Here is a 27,661-nt window from a genome sequence, read left to right on the forward strand (position 1 = left end):
TTGAAACTTGGTCTCTCTGTAGCTCCCAGCAGACTAGGAACCAGCTATGTAGACTAGGTGGATCTCATAGATCCATCTGTCTCTGTTTCACCTTTTTTACTTTTATGCTAAAGACCTCTCTGTCCTGGAACTTGCCAAATAAAGCTAGTCTACCTGGCCAGTGAGCCCCAAGGATCCATCTATCTCTACTTTCTCAGCAATGGGGTAGCCAAGTGTGTGCCACAAGCCCAGCTTTTTCAATGTAGGTTCTAGGGATCAAATGTCCCAACCCTATTTTTTTTAAATACTTTGTTGAGAATTTCATAAATGCATATAAGGTGCCCAACCCTATTTTTTGAGACAAGTTCTCACATGGTCCAGGGTAGCCTCAAAGTTGCTATGTAGCTGAGGATGACCTTGAGCCCCTGAGGCCCAACCTCTACCTTCCAACTTCTGGAATTACAGTAGGAGACAACCTGCCTAGTCGGTTTTATTTGCTTCTTTTTCTTTTTTGAGAAGGGGTCTCATAATCAAGGGGATTTAGTGAAGCCGCTAAGTAATCTTTGCATTCTAAGTGTTTGACAGGGAAGCATACAATGACCACTAGGTATAGCTTGAAGCCACTGCCTTATGCTAAGTGTCAGAAGTTCCATTCATCATGGCTTTTGTACTGTTAATGAAGGCAGTAATAAAACGAATTAAAAGCACTGATTGTAAATGCTCACTCTATAAATTTTATATATTCAGTCTACCTATCGATCGATCGATAGAGATTCCAGAGTCTCATGGACTATACTTCTGGAATTGCTGGTCTACCTCAGTGAAGAAGACAGGAGGATAGTACAGAAGAACAATTTGGCGGCTGGAGAACTTCATGGGTGGAGCATTTCGTGGGTAGTACTTCGCTGGCTGGGGACTGGAGAGCTAAACACACTCAGATCCTACTCAGCATTGAAGCATATGACGTATTCTGGCCAATAACATCAGACACCACACAAGCATATGTAATTTAGCCATTTAAAACAACATAACAAGTTGTATTAGCTAGATAAGATTTATCTTACATTGTTGCTATTTTTACTTATAATTTAGCCTCTGGATGCACAGTGACAAAAACTGAACTTTTAAGTCCTTGTTCCTTTGCATTTTGTCTTAAATGAAATTGGTTTCTGCTACATAGTACAGGCTGGCCTTCAGTTTTTGATCTTCCTACCTCCTCTCTCAAATGCTGGGATTATTAAATGGTTACTCAGCTTGAGGCTGAGTATTTTCTTTGTGAGGCTCTCTTCAAAAGAAACTTTCATATTGATTTATTAATTTCCAGCAAATACCTGTTTACAGAGATTTCTAGAAAATGCTTCATGGACTAGTACAACTGAATCATTCAATCTGGCAAGGATAAGAAGGTGTATCTCAAACAGTGTAAAGCAAGAAATTAAAAAGGAGCTGACAGACCTTAGGGAGCAGGCTACAGCTGCTTTAGCATTATGTGGAGTTGATCGATACCAAACACAGAGATCACTTGAGATGATCTACTAAGTAATCAATTTAGGATACAAAGTAAAATATCATCTATGAGGCTGTGAGTACAGCTCAGTCACAGAGCCCTTTCCCAGAATGCATAGGCCCTGGAATTGATCCCCAGCACACAAACCATGATCTTTAGTGGAATTTTATTTTTAAAATGCATATACACCATTAAATATTGTTAGACTTGAGGTTGGAGAGATGGCTCAGCAGTTAGGAGCATTGGCTGCTCTTGCAGAGGACCAGGGTTTGGTTCCCAGCACCCATATGGTGGCTAACAACCATCTGTAACTCTAGTTCTAGGGTTTCCAACACCCTCTTCTGTCCTCTGTGGGTACTGCACAACACAGGTACACTTATATACATTTAGGCAATACACTCATACACATAAAATAAATAAAATATTTAAAAAGATTTTTAGACTCTAATACTGAATTTGGGTATATAAGGTGATCTCAATCCCACATAACAACCTGGTGAGAAGGTGAAATTAATACTTCTATCCTGCTGAACCACAGAGTGAACTTGCAGATATGGTAAGGGGCAGGTATAACTGGCAAGCACACAGAGAGCCAATAAAAAATAGCTGTGGGGGCTGTTGAATGGTTCAATGGATCAAGTGCCTGCTGTGTAAGAATGAAGACATAGGTCCAATCCTGGTCGCCATGTTAAAAACAAAAAAACAACAAAAAAAAGCCAGGTGTGGTGGCACTTGTAATCCCAGAGCTGGGAAGCAGAGATAGGAAGCTGGCTGGCCAGCCAGTGGATCTCTGTGAGTTCGAGGCCAGCCTGGTCTACATAGGGAGTTCCAGGCTAGCTAGGGCTACAGGGAGACCCTGTCTCAAAAAGACCAAAAGAAAAAAAAAAAAAAAAAAAAAAAAAAATAAGGTAGCGAGCGGAGGAACACACCGACACTGACCTCTGCCTTCCACACTACTTAGGGGAGTGTGCACCAGCATGCACACACGTGTACATGGACACAAGCTGGGGATGTAGTTTGGGGACAGAGCACTTGCCTAGCATTTGATTCTCAACATGATTCTCGACACAAGGGAAAAAATAAAACAAAAATAAGATATGCTATCAAGAGAAGAATACATGAGGTGTCTGCTCAGAAGAACTGTTTTGCTGGGTGTGGTGGTCCATACCTACAACCTCAGTTATTAAGGAGGCTGAGGCAGGAGCCTGGACAACTTACAGAGATTCTGTCTTAAAAAGCTCTAAAAACATACTTCAGTGTAAAATAGCTGCCTAGCATACATGAAGTGCAGGACCACAAACGAACAAACAATAAATAAAAGAATTGCTTACTTTCCTCCTATTTGCTTGCTTCTAACTTAAATTAAAATAGTATATTAGAAAGAAAATACAACATCATTAAGTAATGAGCTGACACAAATTGGCAGACATTTTACCTTAGGGTGGTGAGCCCTGTGCCTGCGGTCTATCGTTACATCTCCTCTCTGAATTGGTGAAGTCACTTCTGACCTGTATGTCCGCTGAGGGGAGTATCCTTGGTAAGCAGCTATGGACCCATGGGAAGGCGAGGTGGGAATAGAGTGCATGGTCTGGTCGGAAATGTTCACCATGGTTTTGGGACTGCTCAGGGAGCTGTGCCGAGGGAGGGTGCTCTGCTTGTTGTAGAACTGCCGCTGCTGCCATTCGTAGAGCTGCCACATGGTGTCATCGCGCATGGACCGCCGCTTCTCCTCGGCTGCAGGCCCCATCTTCTCACGGCCGGAAGGGGCAGCGCTGCACGTGCTTTCAGGCCGGGCCTTGCTGTTTCTCGGCAGCGTTCTGTAACCTTCAGGGTAGCGCGCCACAATCTGGGCTCGGTGGCTTGGCATATTTCTTGGCAATGTTTGGTAGGAAATTACTCTAAAGTAAAAAAAAATTGAAATATAAAAAATGAGTTGTTTTCATTTCAAATGACACTATATGTCTTTATTCCTGGCAAGTGTGTGTGTGTGTATACATATATATGTATATATATATGCTTGTGTATACTTATATATGATATATAAATATATATTAAATATATTTATTATATATATTAGTAGCTATTTTGAATATTTTATTATTTTATGTGTATGAGTGTATTGCCTGCATGTATGTAAGTGCACTCATGTTGTGCAATGTCCACTGGAGGTCAGAAAAGGGCATTGAATTCCTGTGGAACTGGAGTTATGGATGGTTGTTAGCCATATTGTGGGTGCTGGAAACTGAACCTTGGTCCTCTACAAGAGCAACCAGTACTCTTAACTGCTAAGCCATCTCTCCAGCCCAGGACCTTTTTTTTCTAGTCTTTTTGAAACAGGGTCTCCGGCTGGCCTGGAATTCACTATGTAGACAAGGCTGGCCTTGAACTCACACAGATCCGCCTCCCTCTGCCTTTCAAGTGCTGGGACTTCAGGTATGCACCAACATGCCCATGGGGTTCCAGACCTATTTTTTAAAGTGATCAAAATATTGGGCTGCGGACATAGTTCCGTGGCAGAGCGCTTGCTTGGAATGTGCAAGGCCCTGGGTTTGAACCCCAAGGCATGAGATAAAAAAAGGTCAGTCAGTCAAAATATTATATGATCCTGGTGTGGTGATGCATGCCTTTAAACTCAGCACTCAGAAGGCAAAGGCAGGTGGATCTGTGTGAGATGGAGGCCAGCCTGGATTGTAGGGAGACCCTGCTTCAAAAAACAAACAACAAACAAAACTTTGTCAGATATAAATTATTAATAGATTTAAACCTTTTTATGGCATTCAATTTGGTGAATCTAATACAGTATATAAACAGAATCTATGGCAATTATACAAGACAAATTAGTGTCACAAAATTTTGTTTGAACAAAGTAGATAGTGTTTATATTTCAATTGATAAATAAGAATATTTAAAAACTAATCTTGAGTCTGCCCCTTTGTTTCATTGCCTCAAGAAAAAAAAAAAAAAAAATCCCCCAAACCAAAAAACTATCTGCTACTCACTACTGTTCTGCGGAGTATAAGTTTACATCGTAAATAAGTCAACGATAACATAACTTAATGAAGCAAAGATGCAGGAAAGCTGGGGTCCCATGAGCCCATGCTCCCTGCCCTCTTCTTTCAATGTTCACTGCTGTATGTTCACCACAGACTATACTTTGGAATTGTGCCTGCAGAACTGCATAGTATTTTGCTGCTTTCTATTTCGGTATTAAATTGTTAGAGATGGGGGCTGGAGAGATGGCTCAGCAGTTCAGAACACTGACTGTCCTTGAAGAAGACCCGGGTTCGAATCCTAGCACTCACATGGCAGCTAACAACTGTCTGTAACTCCAGTTCCAGGGGATCCGACAGTCTCTTCTGACCTCCATAGACACTGCATGACACGGGTGCACTTACCTACATGCAGGCAATACATGCATACACATAAAAAAATAATACATATTTAAAAAATTGTTAGAGATGGTGATGTTTACATGAGCCAGAAAGGGGTGAAAATTGATATGCAAGCTGCTTTCTATGCTCTTAATCTGAATCCCTGGCTGAAAATCTGACCAGAGCACTCTTAATCTTTTTTTTTTTTTTCAAAGATTTCATTTTACTATTTTACTTTATGTGTATGCTGGTGTGAGTTAATGCCACATTTGTGCAGGTGCCCACAGAGGCTGTTAGAGGATGCTGGATCCCTTGGATCTGGCATTTCAGGGGGTTGTGAGCGGCTTGCTATGGGTTCTGGAAAAGAACTCCTGTCCTTTGCAAGAGTAGCAAGCACTCTTAACCACAAAGCTATCTCTCCAGTCTTGTCAGGGATTCTGGACCCAAAGTTGCTATTGGCAGCAGTATACAAACACTTTAAAAAACTTTCACTGCGGTAGGTTGTGAAGGCATGCGTTTGTAATCTCAGTACTCTGAGACTGACTCTAAGTGCAACATGTTTAAGACCAACTAGAGCTACAAAACGAACAAAAATAACAAACAATAGAACAAAAATAAACAAGCAAACAAATCAAACCCTCAAACAGACTTCACTGTGAACTGGTATCATGAGTGATGTGTGTCTTGGGCCACAAGGCATACTAAATAGTGAAATCCTTGCATGGCTGGGTACTATGCAGTGTAAAATAATATTATCTTTATTCAAAGAGAAAGTCTCATTCAACTGGAATACACGTTCACTTTGTGACTGAGAAAAACACAGCAATGCAGGGGGAAAGCAAAGCACAAAAAGCAAGCTGGGCATCATGGCCTAAAGCCTATAATCCTAGAATTTAGGAGGCAGAGGATTTCTGTGAGCTCAAGGTCAGCTTGGTCTGCATAGCAAGTTCCAGCCAGCCAGGTCTACAAAATAGGTCTCAAAAAATAACAAACACAAACCAAAAATGCACCTGGGCAAGAACCAGAAACTGGGGCAGGGAGGTGGTTCAGGGGGTAAGGGTGCTTGTGCCATGTCTGATGACCTGAGTTTAATCTCGGGAACCTATATGGTAGAGGCAGAAAAATGACTCCAGCAAGAAGTCCTCTGACTTCAACAAACCTAACCTACCGGCCACCAAAGAATCAAATAAGTGTTTTTTAAAAAAGGGAAGTTAGGGAAGTCCGCGCTCTTGCTTTCCTAGTCAGCACTTAAGACACCGGATAGGAGGTCTCTTCTGGAACTCTGAGCACGTGAGGCAGAGGGGGAAGACCAAGACATCGTAATCCTATTTATTGCTGGGGCTACAGAACAAGTCTGTGGGCTAACCAGAATAAAAAGACAGCCCTGTTTTCATCAGGCCAACAATTTCCAGACTTTTAAATTTAAATGAAAATTAAAAACGAATAAAACAAACAAAATAACCATTTAAAAAAAATCTACCAAAGACAAGTAGATTATTCAAGGGGAAAAATAATCAAACTTTTCATCTAGTTCAATGAATCAACTGAAAATAATTGGGGCTGGAGAGATGGTGCCCTGGTTCAGAACACTTGTTACTTTCCAGAGGACCCAAGTCCAGTTCCCAGCACCCATGTCAGGCAGCTTACAACCTCCTCTAACTCTCTAACTCCAGTTCCAGGGGATCTGATGTTCTACTCTGGCCTCCCCAGTTTCTTCACACCAGGCATACACACAAACAAACAAACAACAAACCCCCAAACAACACCCAAAACTAGGACGGTCACAACCTTAGAATGCTGGACCTTTAATGTGCTCCCACCCTAGTGGAAGGGCCAATGAAGCCTTGTAGGGTTCTGTTTTCTTATCCAGAAACAGATCAGGAAGTTACCTAGAGCTCTGAGATCATATTCCTTATTTTATATTTGAAATATTCCCAGCCCTTCAACCATCTCACTGGTCGCTCTTTCAAAATCTCCATCATCCTGGTCGCTCTTTCAGATTTTCAGTATTTCTTCTCAAAAATAAGGCTCTTACAAAATTGAAGAAAATGCCCTCTGACATTTAGGTCAATCACCAGGAGAGGAGTGAGGAAGCAAGGTACCCAAACATTCTTCTATGACCAGAAGAAGGACTAAGTTACTATGGCTTTCCCTTCTGGTGTATTCCTGGACCCTCTTTTATCGCTTCATCTCCCTTCCTCCCTAGCCCTCTGGTAGCATAAGGGGAAAGAACCCCAGAGCTGGCAGCTTCATGGTTATGTACTCAGGCAGTATATCAGCCAGGGAGGCTGATTTCATCCAAGTTGCTGCCCTAGCACTACAGCAATTTACCCTAAGTTGATTCCACCCAAGAGACTTCGTCTAATACTAATGCAACTTACTATAATGCACCCTAGTTCATTTGTTCAGTCATAAATTTAAGAAACACTACAGGGCATTTAACATGTGAATGGATGTAAATTAAGCACCTAATGAAATAATGGAAATCCATATAGGAAGGGATGTGCATCGCCAGTTTAAAACACACTAAAAACTCCCTAAAAACTAGTGTATAATTTATAGTTCTGAAAATCAAGTTATAAGAAACAGCTGTTAGTGCTCTGAAGCACTCATAATTATGTGAACTGGTATATTAAACTTTACCTGTCAACTCATCATGTGGTCAGTGACAGCACAGTACTTTCCTAGTTAGCTGGGTTAATGACTACGGAGTTTGAAGGGTATTTCTGCCATCTTTGGAGCTTTGGGGGATTTTTATAGAAAAACAGGTTATTACCAAGTAAATTCATTTCTGTCTCCTATACTTTCTGGCATTTGGAGACCTGTTTTGCAGAAAGTACAATTTACTTCAGTGATTTTGCCCCAAAGAAATTCAAATTAAGCAAAGTGTGATTCACTTTTAGTGAAAGCCTAAGAAGCAAGCACCGTGAGCTCCTTCATCAGGCTCAGCACCCAATTCACCAGCAGCTGCCTGTCATGCACCATAAAAGCGCCTCCGGCCTGCGATTCTGCCACACAGAACAATGGCTTAAGGCACCATGCGTTTAACAGTGCCACTACTCACAAAGAAACTTTGAAGCTTGCTTCACAGAGGCAGGACCTACCATTTGACTAATATCAAACCTCTCCTGCTTCCTATCAGGACTTTAATAATCAAAGAAAGCCTTTCATAAAGTGAAAAAAGTCAGTCATACTATGAATATAATCATGCTTTTCACCAGTAAAAAGCACGCAACTATTTTTCCCCCCTTAGGGCAAGGCTTATTTAGTAATGTAGACGACGCTTTTCAAGATTCAAAGTGGCCTTTAGCCCTCTGAAAAGATGAAACTACCTACCCACATTCATAGACACTGGCATCACTGTGAACCCAAAGATAGAAGAGCCCAGAGAAAACCTGAGCTCAAAAGATCCTGAGTAGCCTTCAGAGGCTGCTGCTGCTCATTCAAGAGGAACACACAGGGAAACTGCCAGCATCAACCTCCATCAAGGGGCCCAACTAACACACTCCATAGACAGAAACATGGAAATTGCAGGGACTTATTACTCTCTATATATCCTTTTAAATGTAAGAAAGGATCGTTTTATTTACTCATACATGCATTAAATAATTAACATATATGACAGGCCAATATGTTAAGTGAAAAATAGTATCTCATGGTTTCTTTAATGTGCAATTCCCTGACAACTGGCAAATTTGAGCATTTATTCACTTTTTTCAAATATATTTTTTCATTTTAAAGAAACTGACAAAAATACACATAGTGTATAACATATTCTGAAATATATATGCACTGTGGAATTGCTAATCAACCTAATTAATATATGCAGTTTGGCACATAACTTTTGGAATGATGACATTTAAAAATCTGTCTTGAGGGACAGGTTGCACACCTTTACTCCAGCACTCAGGAGGCAGACGCAGGTGGATCTCTGTGAGTTCAAGACTAGCCTGGTCTACATAGAAAGTTCTAGGCTAGCCAGGGCTACATGGTCTCAAAAGAAAAAAAAAATTGTCTTGCCAATTTTTAACTATACTTTTACAACTCAATCACTATATTGTACAATAGAGCCCTCCAATTTACAGATCTGAAATAAGTATTTCTCACAACTCTCCCTTGGGAAGACCCACCACAGAAGTATCACCAGTCAGCAATCCTCGTTCAATTAGAAATGCCAAACATCACAGAAGTCACAGCTTTCTGTTTCTACTATTCAGGAGTAACACATTTTAATGTAGACAAACATAAATACTTTTAGAAATCTAAAGTTTGTTGATTTAAAATTTTTTTTTATTATTCTTATTTTTATGTGTATGAGTGTATTGCCTGCATGCATGTGAGTGCACCCATGTCGTGCAGTGCTGCGGAGGTCAGAAGAGGGCTTCGGATTCTCCTGGAACTGGAGTTAAGGATGGTTCGTAGCCACTATGTGGGTTCTGGGAATCAAACCTGGGTCCTCTGCAAGAGCAGTCAGTGCTCTTAACCGCTGAGCCATCTCTCCAGCTCCAAGTTTGATGATTTGTAAAGTTAGGAATCAAATCTATGCCTTGTGCGTAGCAGACAAGAGCTCTACCACTAAGCTAAACCTCTAGTCCTAAATTTTATTTTAACAATTTTATTTACTTTTCTCAGATGGGGTTTCATTATGTAGCCCTGGCTAGTTTACCACTCACTGTGTACCAGCTTGGGCTGACCTTGAACTCCTGGCAATGCTCTTGTCTCCGCCTCCAGAGTGCTGGGATTAACAAGGATGCATCACCACACCCGGATTAAAATTTTTTTGAAATATACCATTTTCCTGAAACCAAATCCTGAATCGATCATTCTAGAGTGCAGCCTTGGAAGACAAAAGAAAAATGAGCAGGAACCCAATAAAGGGATGCTTTTGGAAGCCCTTGTCAAGAAATTCCAATGGACTCTCATTCATGTGAACATTTGAAAATTGCCCTGTTCTGACTTTTTTCTAGTTCCCTGTCTAGAATTTGTAATGCTAGTTACTCTTGCCTTTACTTCTTCACATCTCCTATTCACGATTCCAAGACTTTCTTTTCCTCCTTCAGATAAGAGTTATGCAATTTGGGAGTCTTTTAGATAGACCCACTGAAGGGGTATTCCAGTTGCCTCACCCTGTATCCCTGTTCAGCATGGAAGAAGCCAGAGCGGTCTGTGTCCCTATTCCCTATTGGCAATTTGGGTAACCCCTTTAGAGGATGGTGTGATAAGAATAGGAGATAGGAATTGGCTAGGCAGTTAGGGTAAAAAGACCCCAAAGAAAAGTAGCCAGTTTCTTGGCTAAAACTCACAATGTCCTTGGGCCTCTTAGCAGCATATTCTGTTCCAAAGGCCAAAAATGTTGAAAATATTTGGCAACTTTTATTTAATCCTTAAAAGAGGGGGGGAATGTTAGAGTAGCCAAAAGCTTTATAAAATAAAATAAATCAAAGAAGAAGAAAGAGTACATGAAGTTATCAGAAAAAAATGATGGGGCGATATGGGAGGAGTTGGAGGGGAGGGAGTGGGCATGGATTTGATCAAAACACCTTCTGTGCATGAAATTCTCAATATACCATTTTCTCACCTAGAGGCTTCTTCAGCATATACTGCAAGCTCCTCTATCTCTCATGCTTTAGAGGTTCTTTCTTCTAGGCCCTCTCTCCTTTTGTTTAAAGTTGAGACAGGGTCTTACTATGCAGCCTGGCTGGCCTCAAACTGTCCATTTAACCTCCTGAGTGCTGGGGTTACAGCAGGAATGTACTGCCATACCTGCCACTTTTCAGGTTTTTTCCCTTAGAATCTACCTCCCCAGGGAATGAATTTATCTATCTTCACGTGGATTTTTAACCACTTCTGCTATACCAATAAGACTCTAAACTGCATTCACGTGCAGTCTGCTCTGTGGAGACGCACTCACAGGCACATGGAGGGCCATGCCCCTTCTTCTCACTTCACTTCGAAACTTCTTCACATCTTTAAAAAGATTTTATTATTTTTATATTTTACTTTTTATCATACATATTTTTAATGTGTGTGAGTGCACTGCCTACATGCAAGTAAATGCACCCGTGTCCTGCAATGGCTGTGGAGGTCAGAAAAGGGAGTCAGGTCCCTTAGAACTGGAGTTTCAGACAGTTGTTAGCTGCCATGTGGGTGCTGGGAATCAAACTCAGGTCCTCTGCAAGAGCAGTCAATGCTTTCAAGCACTGAGTCATCTCTCTAGCCCCTCTCCACATCATTAGATTGTAAAATCAGAGTGACCTTTCTTCCTTTTCCTTTCTTTGTCATGCTAGGCATCAAACGTTGGGTATGCACTCTACTACTGTCCTATGTCCCTAGCCTCATCATGATGTTTTGTTTTGTTTTGGGACAAGCTTTCACTATGTAGCCCAGGCTGGCCTTGAACACCTGATTCTTCTGCCTCTATTCCCAAGTGCTGAGGTTACACATGTGCATCACACACAGTTCCCACATCAGTTGTCTAAGGAGCTCCTTGAGTGAACTAGGCTGGAGTGGCTACTAATGGAAGTGTTATATCAGGGTGGGATTGGGACACATCTTCATGGCTAGTCATAGTTCAGAATTCTAGGAGGAGATAAGGTTTGGGAAGACAGGATGAAGGGGAGAGGACAGACTCCTTCTTCATCTCCCTAAAACTTGGTCTCTTCCCTCCAGTTTCAGCCTTCCTTTGTAATGGGCCAGGAAGGATGACCTTTTACTACCAGCAAGGCTAGTAACAGAACACTGAGATAGAGAAAACACTTACAAATGATCATAACAAGACACAGTAAGGAAGCTGTGAAATCTAAGACACACTTCAAACCAGTATCGTAACTGAGACCAACCTCTCCCAACCATAGCATCCAAGAAGCTGGGTCTGTAATGACAAGACACTTACCCCCGGGTTTCTTCTTCAAGACCTCTTCCCTTCTGGATTTTAATCCACTGCTCCAGCTGCTGCATTGAATTGGTTCTTTGAATGACTCGATCAGCCTCTGTGGGTAAGGGCCCTACATTTGGGTGATTTCCACCCCTGATATCTGCCAAGCTGACATTCACTGTTTTGCTTTCTGAACTATTCACATTGACGGGTCTGTAGTGCATAGTCTGAGGTAGGCATGCAGACCCACTCTCATATTCAGATGGCAGAGAGTTCAATTTTACACTGTTGATTTTTGTTAAAGGTCTATCTTGACCATCCTTTTGAAAGCCATACTTTTCAGCTTCTAAGGCCTTTTTTTCTTCAATCTTGCTTATTTCCTTGTTTTTTTGATTGTTTTGGACTTCTGGTTTAATTAGAACTCTGTGATTGGGAATGTTATTGGTTTCTTTAGTTGATGCACTTTCATTTGATATCTTGTCCACTCTGAAAGTAGAGAAGAAAATCATAGTAAATGATACAAAGTAAACATGTAGTATACCTTAGATTCATCCTAGGACAAATTTGACTTCAGGAGAACAAGCAAACCAGCCAACAAGAAGTCACAGAGCACAGTTCGGCCCAAATCCTCAGAGCTGTTGGCATTAACATCCAACTGTAATCCTAGAATGTATGAAAAGAGAAAGAAGAAGACAGTGACAGGTAAAAACTACAGGAGCATAAGCAGTAATGTATGCCTTTGCCAGAGATCTGGAAACACAGCAAAAGTGATTTTTCTTTAAAACCTAAACCACAAAAACCACACTTAAAGACTGTAGTAGTCAACTAAAATCAACATGTAGTTCTCAACCATCACGAGACAAACATGAGTCTGGCTGTGGAAATGTCTACAACAGGAAAGAGTTGAACCATATGACTAACTGTATATAAGAGGATCTATGTATGGCTTTATTATTTTTAAATTTTTAATTAAAGTATATTAGTATTTACAAAAAATTTTATTTATAAAAACTTTCATTTATTGTTTTGAGACAATGTCACTATGTAGCCTAGGCTGGTCTAAAACTTAAAATTGATCCTCCTGTCTTTGCCTGTTAAGTGCTGGGATTATAGGTGTGAGGCACTGCAGACTGAGCATGGTTTAGGAGCTCTTACAGCTGGACCACCTTCGTCCAATGGGCACCTCTACCTCTACCTGCTCTATCTTTGGGTAGGGTACAGAAACTTATGGTGCCTCGATTTCCCTTTTGTAAACAGTATAATTTAGCCACTAAGTCAGAGCAGCTCTGAGAACGAGATGAGTTAGTCAGTACCTGGCATGGTCTTCATGGCCTTCACTGTTTCATCTCTGAGCATTTTTGGATTAGAGTCCCAGTGCCCAACATTAGAAAATGTTAACTAAGTGTTGGGCACTGGAAAATTTGCTACTCAATTCCAGCTGCTATAGCTAGGTCTTTCTGACGAGCCTGTTTTCCTGAGCCAATTGTATCCAGGTCCTGAAAAGATCAGCCAAGTTTATGAACCTGCATAAAACTGCCAAGACCATCCCATTCAGGAAGAACAGAGGGGAAGCGGCCAGCCTTCCACATCTTAGTACACTGCAATACAACTACTGTTAGACCCTAAGTGTGGTATTGTAACTGAGTTTTGTGATATGAAGAAAGCACACACATGTATATCTTCACATACATGCACCTATATTCAACTTATTTAAATTTTATGTGTATGAGTGTTTTGCCTGTATGTTTATTTGTACATATGTATGTATGTATACCATGTGCATAGCTGGTGCCTGCAAAAGCCAGAGGAGGGCCTTGAACCCCTGGATTTGGAGTTACAGATAGCTGTGAGCCATGATGTGGGTGCTGGGAACTGAACCCGGGCCTTCCATAAGAGCAGCAAATGCTCTTAACCACTGAGTCATCTCTCCAGCCCCTACATCAACTCTAAATGAAGAAATATAGCTACCTACAGAAAGTTAGGAATAGGGACATTGAGGGAAAAGGGAAAATGTGACTTCTTAGAGTAAACCTAAAGACTACACATATTATTTAAATTAGATAGGAAGTGTAGCTCGCAGATCAGAAACAAAATCAGACACTGGAAAGGTTTGCAAAGACAGGCTATGGAGCCCCTTCTTCAAACAGGAAATTAGCCAGAAATTTATACCAAAAGGTCAATGGTCTTTGCTCAGTTTTCAGGGAGAGGCTGTTTAATGCTGAATGCAAGCGCCTGAAACCGGCCTCATGGAGCTAGGTGGTGAGCGTCCCCAAATCTAGCTGTGCGCACACCCTACACTGGGAAGCCCCTCCCACTGCTCCGGGGCTAGGTTATCTGCCCTTTAATAGGGGTCTAGACCTTTGCAGACTGCCTGAGAGCGACTAAATTGGGCACTGAGGGGCATCTGGGGACACTAACTTGACATGATAGGCCTTAACACAAATGACAGTATGTATAAAATCGTGTTGGGGGGAGGAATGGGCAGGTGCCATAAAGTTAAGATATTCTGTATGAAATACATAAAAATTCAATAAATTTTTCAAAAACAAAATAAACAAACAAAAACCTAGAACTGCAATGCTTTCCCTGTTTTTTTTTCCCCATGATTCAGCATAGAAGAAACATAATAAAGACATATAATCACTTTCTCTAAATGGAACAAAAATGACTCAGAAAATTATGGTAACATAAATAAAGATAAACTTGTCATCTAATTTTAAAAAGTGATATTTAAAATTATTATAGAAAAGAAACAGAAAATCTAGTTTGGCCATTTTGAAATGGAGACCTGATGGTCTATATAGTGAATACCAGGTCAGTGGTGGCTACAGGGCGACCTTGTCTCAAAAAGACAAAAACACAAAACACCTAGAAATAGAACTGCTATAAGAAGTTGGTCGTGTTGGCATATGCCTATAACCCCACATTTGAGAAATGGAATCAGGAGGATCAGGGGTTCAAGGTCATCCTTCAATAATACAGTTTAGGCCAGTGTGGGCTGCATGAGATCCTGTCTCAAAAAAAGAAACAAAAAGAAATGCATTATGATCCGGCAAGCCTACTATTGGGAATCTACCCAAAGGAAATGAAATCAGTATGTCCAAGAAACATCTGCACTTGCATGCTTATGGTGGCATAACAAACAATCTTCACAGAGGCCAAGATAGGTCAACTCAGGTGTGAACCAGTGGTGGATGAATCACATACACACACACACACACACACACACACACACACACGAATGATGAAATGATGAACTGTCTTATGTAGCAACATAGATATTCTGGAGATCAATATGTTAGTGAAATAAACATGACCCAGAAAGACAAGCATCGTATCTTCTTTTTAAAAAGTACTTTTAGTTATTATTTTATGTATGAGTGTATTGCCTGCATATATGTAAATACACCCATGTTGTGCAATGGCCCTGGAGGTCAGAAGGTGTTAGATTTCCCTGTGAACTGGAGTTACAGACTGTTGTTAGCTGTCTTGGGGGTGCTGGGAACCAAACCATGTCTTCTGCAAGAGCAGCAAGTGCTCTTAACCACTGAGCCATCTCACCAGCCCCACATGTGATTCTAAATTTTATAAAATATATTGAAACCAAGTCGAACTGCAGACATCACTGATGTTCGCATAGCCTGCTGGTCCCACATGCCATAATCAAATTTGGGTCCTCTGCAAGAGCAGCTAGTGCTCTTAACCACTGAGCCAACTCTCTAGCCCCCATCATATCATCTTATATAGATAACCTGACCTCCAAGAAGCAGATAATAGAAAGCGCTTACCAGGGCTGGGGGAGAGTATGGCGGAGGGACAGATAGAGAGGACAGACAATCATAAAGGGTACAGCTAGATAGGGGAAATTTCTAATGCTCAGTACTCTAGTTAGGTAACTATGATTGACAATAATTTTTCGAAATAAGTAATACAGAGATGAATGTTCCCAGAACAATGAAATGATCAAAATCTGAGATGATAGCTATGCCAATTACCCGGATCAGATCATTGCACACTGTATACATGTGAAGTGTCACATGTATAATTACTGTACATACAGTAATATGCATAATTAATGCTTGTCAAATGACAATAAAAATACAGGGGTAGAAATAAAGTTTGGTGAGAGAGATAGCATGCTTGCCTAGCATGTGTGACACCATGGGCTAAGTTCCTAGCAACACACAAACACAATCACAAACACACACACACACACACACACAGAGAGAAAGAAAACACACTGAAATTATACAAATGAAAACAATGTGACTAGAGATAAAAATTATTCAGAGAAAGTACATCATACTTAAGACTTTTTATGTTTTAATTTTTTAGATTTATTTATTTTTATTTTATGTGTACGAATGTTTTGTTTGCATGTATACTAAGTGCACTCATGTTGTACAAAGCCCTTGATGTCAGAAGAGGGCGTTGGACCCCCCGGAACTGGGATGGTTGTTAGCCACCATGTAGGCGCTGAAAACCAAACCTGGTTCTTCTGTAAGAGCAGTCAGTGCTCTTAACCCATAGCCCTCTCTCCAGCCCTCCTTTGATTTTTTGTTTATTTGAGATATGATCCTCCTGAAGCCCTGGATGGCCTGGAACTTGTATGTAGACCAGGCTGTCCTCAATCTCACAAACATCTACCTGTCTCTGCCTCTCCTCCCCAGTGCTGGTACTAAAAGCAAGTGCCAACCACACATGGCTACTTACTTTTTTTTTGGTCTTTTTGAGACAGGGTCTCCCTGTAGCCCCAGCTGTCCTGGAATTCACTATGTAGACCAGGCTGGCCTTGAACTCACAGAGATTCGCCTGCCTCTGCCTCCGAGTGCTGTGATTAAAGGCGTGCACCACCATGCCTGGCGCTACTTACTTTTTAAACATAATTAAGCATACACACTCCAAGAGACTATAACAGTATAGCTCATGGATGAATACTTTATAGTATGAGGTCCAATAACCAGCACCCTCCACCCCAAGAAAAAAAAATCCTGGCAGTTTTTGTTTTTTTTTTTTAGGTGGTATGTCCTGGTGCATATTTGAAGGAGCCTATTACTTATATATCAAGCAAACAAACTATCTCGCTGTATTTATGAAATGAAGTATAAAGTAAGGAAGAAAACTGGCTTCTGCAAGTTATCTTCTGGATGGACACACACACAAATAAATGTTAAAAAAAATGTGTGTCTATTACTATGCCAAGTAGTCTAATATCCCTCAATATAGCTGAGGAATATTAACACGACAGTTTCTTCTTATAGGGAAGCACGCAAATTACTCTTAGTTAAGTATTAGAGTTTTAAAAGAAGGCAGTAGATACATAGCCAAGCATGGTGGTGCATGCCTTTAATCCCAGCACTCCACGAGATATGAGGCAGGTGGATCTCTATGAGATCAAGGATAGCCTGGCCTACATAGCGAGTTCCAGGCTAGCTGGGGTTAAAAACAGAGAGAAAAAAAAAAGCAGCAAATATATTTAGAAAAGAATATAAATGTTTTATGAACTATTGTCTAGAGTTGTTCATCATTAAATTATTAAAACTGACCAGAAAATGCTAATGAAATAAAATTTCTTTTTGTTATTTATTTATTTCCAAAATATAAATACAAAGTAAAAACACAATGAAATTAGCTACATGAAAATAAATTCTAAGACTTAGGATCTTTAAAAAAATACTCTCATGAAGAACAAAAATCTGTGTAACTTTAAGATAATAATAAAAAAAGTACTTACCGGAAATTAAAGGTAATTCTGTAAGAAGAAAGAACATTCAGTTTGAATATTAGGATGCTAGATTCACCTCAGTACACTGACAGGTAAAAATGAGTCGGGAGAAAAGGCGAAATAAAAAAGCAGGTGGCATCTTTAACAAAAGCAGACTCACTGACTATGTGGCATGGGCTAACACTGCTGAGAGAAAACCGACTTTGCACAACTATTAAAATGGAATGCACTATGAGGTGGCACTTGCAGGACACGGAGTAGAATGAAAGTGGGAGCCACTGTCGTTCTCCCCACAAGGCTTTACCTTTTCACAGGCTCTGTTTGTACCAGGGCAGCATCTAACATGGCTTTCATCCACAACTCCATTTCCTTTCCTGTATCAGTGCAGAAATAATAGGTCCGCATGTTTGGATGGGCTGCCTGATTGAAAATGACACGATAATTTTATCATAACAGGGGATTCTGAAAAAGAAGAAGAAAGAAATGGTCTTTACCTAAATCATTACTACCAAATTTCAGTGAAAGCAGCCTTGGTTTTTATGTAAGATACAGAGATGACTTTAAAAACCTAAGTACGGATCTGGAAAAGGATGGAGCACTAATCATTCTCATGTTTCTTCAGTTGCATAGACTCCTTGTACAAAAAGATGTGCTCTAGGAAATACGTGCAAAATAAAACTGTGACGCCTGTCCCATTTCCTCAACTCTAACTTAATTAATTAATTAATTAATTAATTAATTTGTCTTTTTGAGACAGGGTTTCCCTGTAGCCCCAGCTGGCCTGGAACCGCTATATAGACCAGGCTGGCCTTGAACTCACAGAGATCTGTCTGCCTCTGCCTCCCAAGTGGTGGGATTAAGGGCAAGCGCCACCATACCCAGCTCAACTAATTTAAATTTACTGCAATCCATACTTGTTTCATTCAAAAGTAATGTTTCTAGTCAGTCATGGGGAGTCATGCCTGTAATCCCAGCACTTGGGAGGCTACAGCAGGTGGATTGCCATGACTTTGAGGCCAACCCAAACTACACAGTGAGTTCTAAGACAGTATGAACTACAGAGTGGAGGCCCTGTAACGGAAAAGAGAACAAAAGAAAACAAAATTAACAAAGAAGGATAAGTTTTAGAGCAATCAGCAACACAATTGAAAAGTCCATGCCAAGCATTTTCCCCATCTGTTAGAAATTTCTTTAGTCTTTAAAAGGTGTTCCTGTTAAAGTATTATATAGATATCTACACTTAAATTTACAAATGATTAAAAATGGTATTTCCTATTAGTTTTCTTTGCATGTTTCAAAGTTAAAATGTTTGCATCTGTGGTGTGAGGGGATGTAAATGATGAGTAGGTTTTTCTTTATGGTGAGAGACTGCAACACAGGGATGAGCACTGAACACTCATCCTAAGTCCAATGGGACATGAAAAGGCAGGCACAACAGTAGTTGTCTGGAAGGAGGAAGAAAGTCAAGGTCAGGAATGAGGGAACATTCCTGATTTCCATTTAAAGATGCTTGTAGGTCACTTCCTATTAGATATTCAAAGACAAAGCAAAAACAAAACAAACAAAAAACAAAGGCTATTTCAGCCTTGGTAAGGGGAGGAGGAGGGTACTAAGTAGTTGGTCTACCAAACAGTAAAAAACGAGGCAACCAAATCTGGAACCAAACACTGTACTTCAAGATTTTATTACCTGCTTTATCCACAGGGTCAAATTAACTTCTAAAAAACTACATACATGGGGGCTGGAGAGATGGCTCAGTGGTTAAGAGCACTGGCTGTTCTTACAGAAGGCCCAGGTTTGAATCCCAGTACCCACATGGCAGCTAATAACCATCTATAACTTCAGTTCCATTCTGGGGGACCTGAAGCCCTCTTCTGTCCTCCATGGGCACTGCATGATATGGGTACACTTACACACATGCAGGCATAAAACTCATACACACAAAATTAAAATAAGTAAATAAGTAAATAAATAAATAAATAAATAAAATACACATACACACACACATGGACAAGTACACATATTTTTTGTCTTGTCTTTTTGAGGCAGGGTCTCCCTGTAGCCCCAGCTGGCCTGGAACCCTATGTTGACCAGGCTGGCCTCGATCTTAAGAGTTCCTCCTGCCTCTGCCTCCTGAGTGCTGGGATTAAAGGTATGCCTAGGTTAAAACACTTTTTTAGGATGCATATATATTCAGTAAATACAGTCATCAAAATAATGACAACTAACAAATCTCACTTGGCTAGGTATGAGATAACCAAATGCAAACAATGTAAGAGAAAACCCAAATGTTCTGTGTTATTAAAATGTTTAAACCACCAAAATGTCATTGGATCTCTGAGTGGGGTTTTGGAAAAATGGAGAAGACCACTGCCCACCTCCGTGATCAGTGGTGGGAACCCTAGGTTGGCAGTAAGAAGACCCAGTTCTGGCCACGAGTCAGACACAAGCAAAGCTACCCACACTTGCCATTTGTTCAAGGGAAACATTTACTGGATGCCATCAAGACCCACTTAGCTGAACATAGTCTATGCTTGTGTTCAGTTTAACAGTGAAGTTCCTACTTACCATGTTGATAAGCAGAAGAATCAAAGTCAACAGATGCAGTCATAAAGCAGCTCAGAAATTCAAGGGGAAAACCACAGAAGAGAGAAGTTGAAACAGAATTACTATTGTCAGAGGTACAAGAACTCTTGTTGCTATTTTAACACTGCAGAATTTTATTTTAAATTGCAATGTTTTTTCAGAGTCTAAGAGTTAGGCAAAATGTTCTTAAAACAGAGCAAATTCAACAAATATTTGCTAAATTTACAGCCAAATAAAAACATTTAAACTTATAGCCAAGTGGGTGCTGATATTACACAGTTCTAGATATATAGTTAATAAAGTTCTTTAAGTTACCAGTATTCCAACTGATCACATCTCAGAACACCCCCACCTGCAGGTTTCCTACTGAGGATGAGGTGACCGCATCCGCCTCACTTAGCTTCTTCCCCTTCATCCTCAGGCCTACGCACTAATACTGCCTCTCAATCTGCTGAAACCCTCCCTAGCCTTCCTCCACTTTTATCTTCATGGTTTACAATGCAGTGCATTAATTAGCATTAATTAATTTATAACGTAATGCATGAATTAGTTGCAGTTCTGGGTGTTCTTTAAAAGTGGGTGTTTAAAACTGGATACATTTTTTTGTTTTGTTTCTTAATATTTTATTATTTTTATTTTAGGTGTATGCGTGTATTGGCTGCATGTATGTAAGGGCAAGAACATTTCACTGATAAAGAACAGCATCTTATCTTTATTTGAACCCTTCCCCTTAAAATGAAATTTTTACATTAGACCTTTTATAATTTTTGTACTTGCTAAAAAAAAAAAAAAAAAGTGACCAGGAAAAAAGAAAGTCCTTTATTTTAACCATAATCATAAATTAAAAAAAAATATATGTGTGTGTTTTCTGTGCATGTAAGTATACCACAGATGTGCAATGCCTTCAAAGGCCTGAAGAGGGTGTCAGATCTCCTGGAACTGGAGTTACAGATGGTTGTTAGCCTACATGTGGGTGCTGGGAACCAAACCCAGGTCCTCTGCAAGAACAGCCTGTGTTCTTAGGTGCTGAGCCAGCTCTCTAGCCCCCTTAACCATAATCTTAAAGCAAAGAAGCAGCAAGGTTTTTGACAAAAGCAGAAATTTATTAAGTCAGTATTAAAGTAGACTCTCACAACCAGCAATAGCACAAAGGTGAGTGGGTGGATATGCTCACAGGAGGGGTCACCAGTTGGCTTGTGCTTAACAGTGGCAGATTGAGCACTGCAACTTTAATATTCTCTGCAAAGTATTTGATATCCATAATGCCCTTAGATTTGAGACTACCCTTGTAATTATCCTATACATTCATGAATGCACTATATTATGCTGAAGAGCTCTTTTCCATAATACTCTTCCTATAAATTTTGTCTGACAAAACACAAACATAGAGTGACCTTGAAAGAGCAGTGCAAGTATCACCAAGACATGTAGGCTACAGTCATCTCTCTACATTCTGTTGTGCTTGCTTTATAGAGAACCACTTGAAAACACGCACGAAGACGGCAGTGTCCTGAGTATTTTAGCATGTCCTGAGTATTTTAGCATGTCCTGACAAGGACAACAGTCTATGGCACAACCACAATAACACTAACTAATAAACTTTAAATATAAACATCACCATATCTGAAACTATCTTTTTACAATAATCTACTGGTCAAGATTTGTTTTATAAGTTTCAAACACAGAATCCAACAGTATGCTCTCTTACCTTGAATGCGTATTTGCGGTTAATGTGGTCCTCTGCACTAAGCATGGCTATCTGGAAACTAGGTAATAAGATGCTTCCCAGAATGCCCTCCTCTTTCTCATCTAAGAGACAATGGAACACGTGATTAAAATTTTCTTCCTTAAGAACTTCGTCACTTCCTCTACTAAACAAGCCTCAGTTGTCTTTCTTCCTTTCCCCAGTATATGGCCAAGTTCTATGATGGTGCTAAGAGTAGTGGTGGCAGACGACAAAAACATGTTAAATAAACACATATATGTGAAAAACTATTTTCAACTATGCCATAAAAATTGTGCGACTTAAAAGCTATGAGACTTTAGGCTTGCTTTGCCGGTAACTGAGATACATACTGAAGCTGAGTCATGAATTACAGATCCACAAAGCATATACACTTCACCTAGAAAAAGGATACAACATAACTGCAACACTGCCCAGATTCCTGTTATTTATTGCTGCTTGGGGCGGAGATGTGTGGGAAAGCTGATACGTATCACTCATAAGACAAGCTGACAAAGTTATGTACCAGGCTGATGAACCCATGAATGAAAAGAACTACAAATAGGAAATGACTCTATTACGCTTGCTGCCTATTTAAAAAAATGTCACAAACTAGCCAAACAAGGCGGCACATGGTCAGGTGGCACATGACTGTAATCCTAGCACTTGGGAAGTTGAAGCAAGAGGATCAGCCCAGATTCTACCTCAAAACAAAACAGTCTTAAACTCCCCTTCATTTCTAGAATATACAGTGAAATTTCTAAAGGAGAAAAAAACTGTGCGTTAATTAGAGGTTATTGCTACGGCTGCTCACATAACAGTAGGATAAATTTTTCCTTTTACTATGTTCATTCGGGTACATTTCAGTAATTGGGGGGGGCGGGGGGAGCACACACACTAAAGTGCAGAATCAGCCTAAAAGGTTAAGGAAAAGAAAGCTAGTCATCAATTATGGACATCACGATGTGAAAGAATGAATCACATCCTAATTTTACTTTAAAATAATTTATGTACTTTTTAAATTATTTTATGTGTATGAGTGTATTGCTTGCATGTACATAAGTGCACCCATGCTGTGCAATGCCCTGGAGATCAGAAGAAAGCATCGGATGCCCCTGGAACTGGAGTCACAGATAGTTGTTAGCTGTCATGAACGTGCTGAGAATCAAACCCAGGCCCTCTGCAAGAGCAGTGCTCTTAACCACTGAACCATCTCTCCAGCCCCTTTATTGCATTTTAAAAAATATTATTTATTATTTTTATTTTATGTGTTATGAATGCATTGCCTGAATGTATATAAGTGTACCTGTGCAATGTCTATAGAGGTCAGAAGAAGGTGCTGGATTCCCCTGGAACTGGAGTTATAGTTGTTAGCCACCTAGTGGATGCTGGGAATCAAATCTGAGTCCTCTGGAAAAACAGCCAGTGCTCTTAACTGCTGAGCCATATCTCCAGCCCTCACATCCTAATTTTAAATCCAATTCCGTTTATACAAAGATTACAATGGAAAACAGCTCATGAAGTCATCTTTAGTAAAAAGTTACTTCATTTGGGGTGGTGGTGGTGGTGGCACATGTCTTTAATCCCAGCACCTGAGGCAAAGGCAGATGGATTTCTGTAAGTTTGAAGCCAGCCTGGTCTACATAGCAAGTTCCAGACTAGCCAGGGCTACATAGTGACACTCTATTAAAACAAAACAAAACAAAACACCTCATACTCCTCACAAAACTACAGAGAGCTACTTTTATGAAATACCTTAAATTTTTTTGATTCATTTTTATTTTATGTGTACAAGTGTTATGCCTACATAAGTCTACCCATGTCACGCAATGCCTGCAGAGGGCATAGAGGGTGTTGGGTCTCCTGGAACTGTAGTTATGGACAGATGTTAGCTGCACTGTGGGTGCTGGGATTTGAACTTGGGTCCTTGGCAAGAGCAGCCAGTGCTCTTAACTGCTATTTTTTCTGTGTTTGAGTGTTTTCATGTACCTAAGTGCATCATGATGTGCGTGAAAAGCCTGTGGAGGCCAGAAGAAGGCGCCAGATCCCCCAGAACTGGAATTATAGACAGCTGTTATCTTCTATGAGGGAACCCAAACTCTGGTTCTCTGTAAGAGCAGTCAATGCTCTTAATTGCTGAGCCAGTTCTCCTATTCTTAAATACTGTCTTCAAACCCACAATAAAACCACCTTTCTAAAGCTGCATATGGAGCTTGTCCACATAGCTGCTCTCCCTGGGTCTCCCATGGTGTTCTCCACCATGGCACTATCCAGTTGTGAAAGCTGAGGCAAATTACTGATGCTCAGTGTCTTGTCATTTATCAAACTATGGATAATGGGATTTAACTCAAAAGACTGTGGTGAGGGTTAAATCCATTAGCACAACACAACTCAGCACACCCTAAGTATGGCATAATAAATAATGGACTATATAAAACCATATATAAATCTCATACACTTCTTCCCTTTCTGTATTTTCTTTTTAATATTCCCACTGTCTGAGAATCTAAGACTGAAAAATATATTGAATATACGATGGAGGTGACTAATAATAAAAAGGATCATGCTTACTATGGCTTCTGAAGTCAACAATTCATTTTTGCTTTATTCTTCCTTTAGAAGTTTAAAAAAACTTTGTATGTGCACAGGTGCATGTGCTATGGTGTGCACATGGAGTCAGAGGACACTTTTAGGACTCAGTTCTCTACTTCCACCTTGCTGGGTGCCTCTCTTGTTTCTGCCACTAAGTTGCATACTCCGGGCGAGCTGTCCTGCAAGCTTCCAGCTGAGTTCTCCACCTCAGCCTCTCCTCTTGCTGTAGGAGTTTTGGGTGATCCACACTATCCAGCTTTTTGGGGTGTTCTGGGGACTGAAGCTGGCTCATCAGATCTGTGAAGCATTTTACCTGCTGAGCCATCTCATTGGCTTTTTTAAAAAAAGATTTTTAATTTTTTAATGTGTATAACTGTTCTGCTTGTATGTATGTATGTGCATTATGTACATGTAGTGCCTGTGTAGGCCAGAAGAGGGCACAGGATATACCCTGGCACTGGAGTTACAGATAGCTGCGAGCTGCCATGTGGGTGTTGGGAACCGGGTCCTCTGCAAAAGCAGCAAGTGCTCGTAGCCACTGAGGTCTCTCTCCAGCTCCCTTTTAAAAAAGTTTTTGGGAACAGAGTCTCAATACATATATAGTCCTAGTTGGCCTGGAAAAAGGCTGGGTTAGCACACCACCACACCCGGTTTACATTTTAAAGCACATGTTAAAAATTTCTGGCTAAAAGCACTTAGGCAAACCTAGCAACCTGAGTTCGACATGAAATTTTTCTGTTAGAAACAAAAACACTTAAGAATAGTAAACATATTCTTGTTCTCGTTTTATACTATCTATGAATACACTGAAAAGGGAGGAGGAAAATACAGATGACTAGCTCATGGATGACGCCTGAGACAACACCTACCTTCTCAGACAGTGGGAAATGCACTCAGGAGGTATACAGTAAGCTTAGCTCTGATTAAAGACAACACCACAAATGATGCTGGGCTAATGTCCCTAGGCAAAATAAAACTGTATAGGTTTGGTTAATTCTGATTCAGCAGTACTTCTCAACCACGGCTTGCTGGCGAGTAAATTGATAAAAATCATTCTAGCAGTTCCAAAATGAGAAGGTTAACATACATTATATTGCCTTGATAGGTGACAGTAGAATTTTGCCACAGAAAAAAATATAAATTTAAGAATTGCTAATGGGGGACTTCTGGGTGAGATGGGAGACTAGAAGCTGCCTTCCCAGGACCCCACTGAGAAGAGTCGGTCTAAGAGCTAAGACCGAACAAAGAAAGATGAAGAGCTCTGAAAGCACCAAGGCAGAGACAGAACAGCGAGGGAAAGAGAGCCAAACCCGGTGTAGCTCCGGCCCCCCGTGGGGAAGAGAGGAAGCACCCGAAAGCAGTCTTTCTTTAGGGGAGGCTGCTCAGTAAGTAAATTCCCAGGAAAGACCAAGAGATAATCAAACTGAAGGATCTGAAAATCACAACTCAAACAAGAAACTCTGAATAGCAAGGCAGCAAGAATCACCTAAAGGATCCTAACAGTTCAATGACTGAATTAAAAGATGAGGTAATAGGTAAAATGCTTGATGAAAATTCCAATGTTTACGATTAAAATTGATCCATGATCTTAAAGAGGACACAGGCAAGCAGATGAATTCTACATCTAGGGCCTGGAGAACACAAGTCAGTAAGACAGGAAAAGGTCAGGAGAACAGAGAGAAAAATCAGCAATGTGGATGATAAAGACAGCAAGGGGGAAAAGTTTGCAAGGAAGTTGAGACTTTTTTGGGGGGGACAAAAATTATTGGAAATGAGAATCTCAATGAAACAAATAAAAAACAACCAAACAAACAAAAACAAAGAAACCACCACTACCACCACCTCCACCAAAACCAAGCTGGACAAAGAATCAGCAGGAATGGAGGACAAGGTTGAAGAAATCCAACATCAGTAAGAGAGGAAAAAAAGTGCATGTTTCCTACTGTTCTTCTCTTTCAGGTTCTTTCTTTTCCTTTACCTCCCTGGTTCCTTGTCATTATCTTGGTTCCTGTAGTTATGTCTGGATATACATACTCATTTATCAGGATTTGGTGCTAGGATCCACATATGAGGGAGAACATACATTATTTTTTTTCCTAAGTCTGTGTTCACTTAGTATAACAGTTTCTAGTTCCATCCATTTACCTGAAAATTTCATGATTTCATCTTTCTTTACTGCAGACTAAAAACTCCATCATATAAATGAACCACATAGGGATAAAAAGGGGGTTATTTCAAGGGAAGGGGGAAGGGAGGGTTATACAAGGAACCTTGGGGATAAAGGGAAAGAAGGAGCTCAAGAGAGATGGGACCATAGGAGAAGGGTACTATTAAGGGAGAAATAGGAAAAATGGGGGCACCTTAAATGGGGAAACCATGGTAGAAGGGTTAGACAATACAAGAGATAAATAATGCCTAGATAGTTTTTAAAAAACCAGAGGGAACCATATTAGTCCAACAACCTACTGACAAATTATACATACAGCTAGATCAAAGAATATATGTCTAGGCAAGGTTAATCTGAGAGCTTTTGGTCTTTGCCCAAGCTTTATCTACATGGCATATGGTAATTAAAAGTACCAGACTGGTAGAACTAACCTTCTTGGATGTTTAACAGCCATACTTTGAGGCCTATACTAATTTGGTGAGAGGGACATAAAGGACAGATTTGCTCCTTGCCCTCCTAAGTCGACGAGTTCCAGGGGACTATGAGCATCTCCCAAAATGACCTGTAACTGTGGTGGGTCACCTGTCCTCTTGATCAAGGAGGCCATGGAGACCCAACAAGATGGACTCAAACCAGAGTCCAGTCTACAAAGAAGAGGGTCAACACAGAGGAATCTTTTCCTCCATGCTTCCAAGTGAAGCCAGCCATGGTCGAGCAGGACCTTTGACTTATCTTCCCATAGACGGAACTAGTAAAAGAAAGGAGCCAAAGGCTCCTCCGAAGCTCATGTGCCCTCTGAGAAACAGATCCTCAACTGACCTTAAGAGTAAAAATAAATTGGTTTATGTCGGCCAACTGTAGTGTCTTAAACACCCAAAAGGAAAGTATAACCAAAGATTAAAGGGGTCAATATAATTTTTTAAGAGTTCATATGTATAGCTAAAGGCTACCTAACAAGAAACAAAGCCAGACAGGAGATACCTTCCTTTGAGTTATTGGCCAGGGTGGCCCAAAAGACTCCCAGGTAGTAACCCATCATAGAACTGGGAAAATGAACAGCAGACCCCAATCTTATCTAAAGGAATATTGACAACTGACTGCTGCTAAATGAGGAACAGCTGATCTTCCTAAAACAAG

General features: G+C 40.5%; 1 protein-coding gene across 11 annotated transcripts in view; it reads right to left on the minus strand.

The window, feature by feature from the left end:
- Plekha5 (pleckstrin homology domain containing A5) overlaps positions 1–27,661 on the minus strand; it is a 107,832-nt gene that overhangs the window by 71,358 nt on the left and 8,813 nt on the right. For 7 of the 11 annotated variants that reach the window (XM_029555445.1, XM_029555443.1, XM_029555441.1 and 4 more), the window contains exons 5-9: positions 21,751–21,851; positions 17,761–17,876; positions 17,466–17,483; positions 11,750–12,217; positions 2,922–3,384 (exon numbers count right to left, since the gene is read on the minus strand). In XM_029555445.1, the coding sequence (XP_029411305.1) occupies positions 2,922–3,384; positions 11,750–12,217; positions 17,466–17,483; positions 17,761–17,876; positions 21,751–21,851 (1,166 nt within the window). The remainder of the gene's footprint in view (positions 1–2,921; positions 3,385–11,749; positions 12,218–17,465; positions 17,484–17,760; positions 17,877–21,750; positions 21,852–27,661) is intronic. The other 4 variants (XM_029555446.1, XM_017802881.2, XM_029555444.1 and 1 more) reach the window with 1 other exon arrangement.

This window comes from Nannospalax galili, unplaced genomic scaffold (genome assembly GCF_000622305.1).
Source record: "Nannospalax galili isolate Female #2095 unplaced genomic scaffold, S.galili_v1.0 scaffold1526, whole genome shotgun sequence".
Taxonomy (NCBI): domain Eukaryota; kingdom Metazoa; phylum Chordata; class Mammalia; order Rodentia; family Spalacidae; genus Nannospalax; species Nannospalax galili.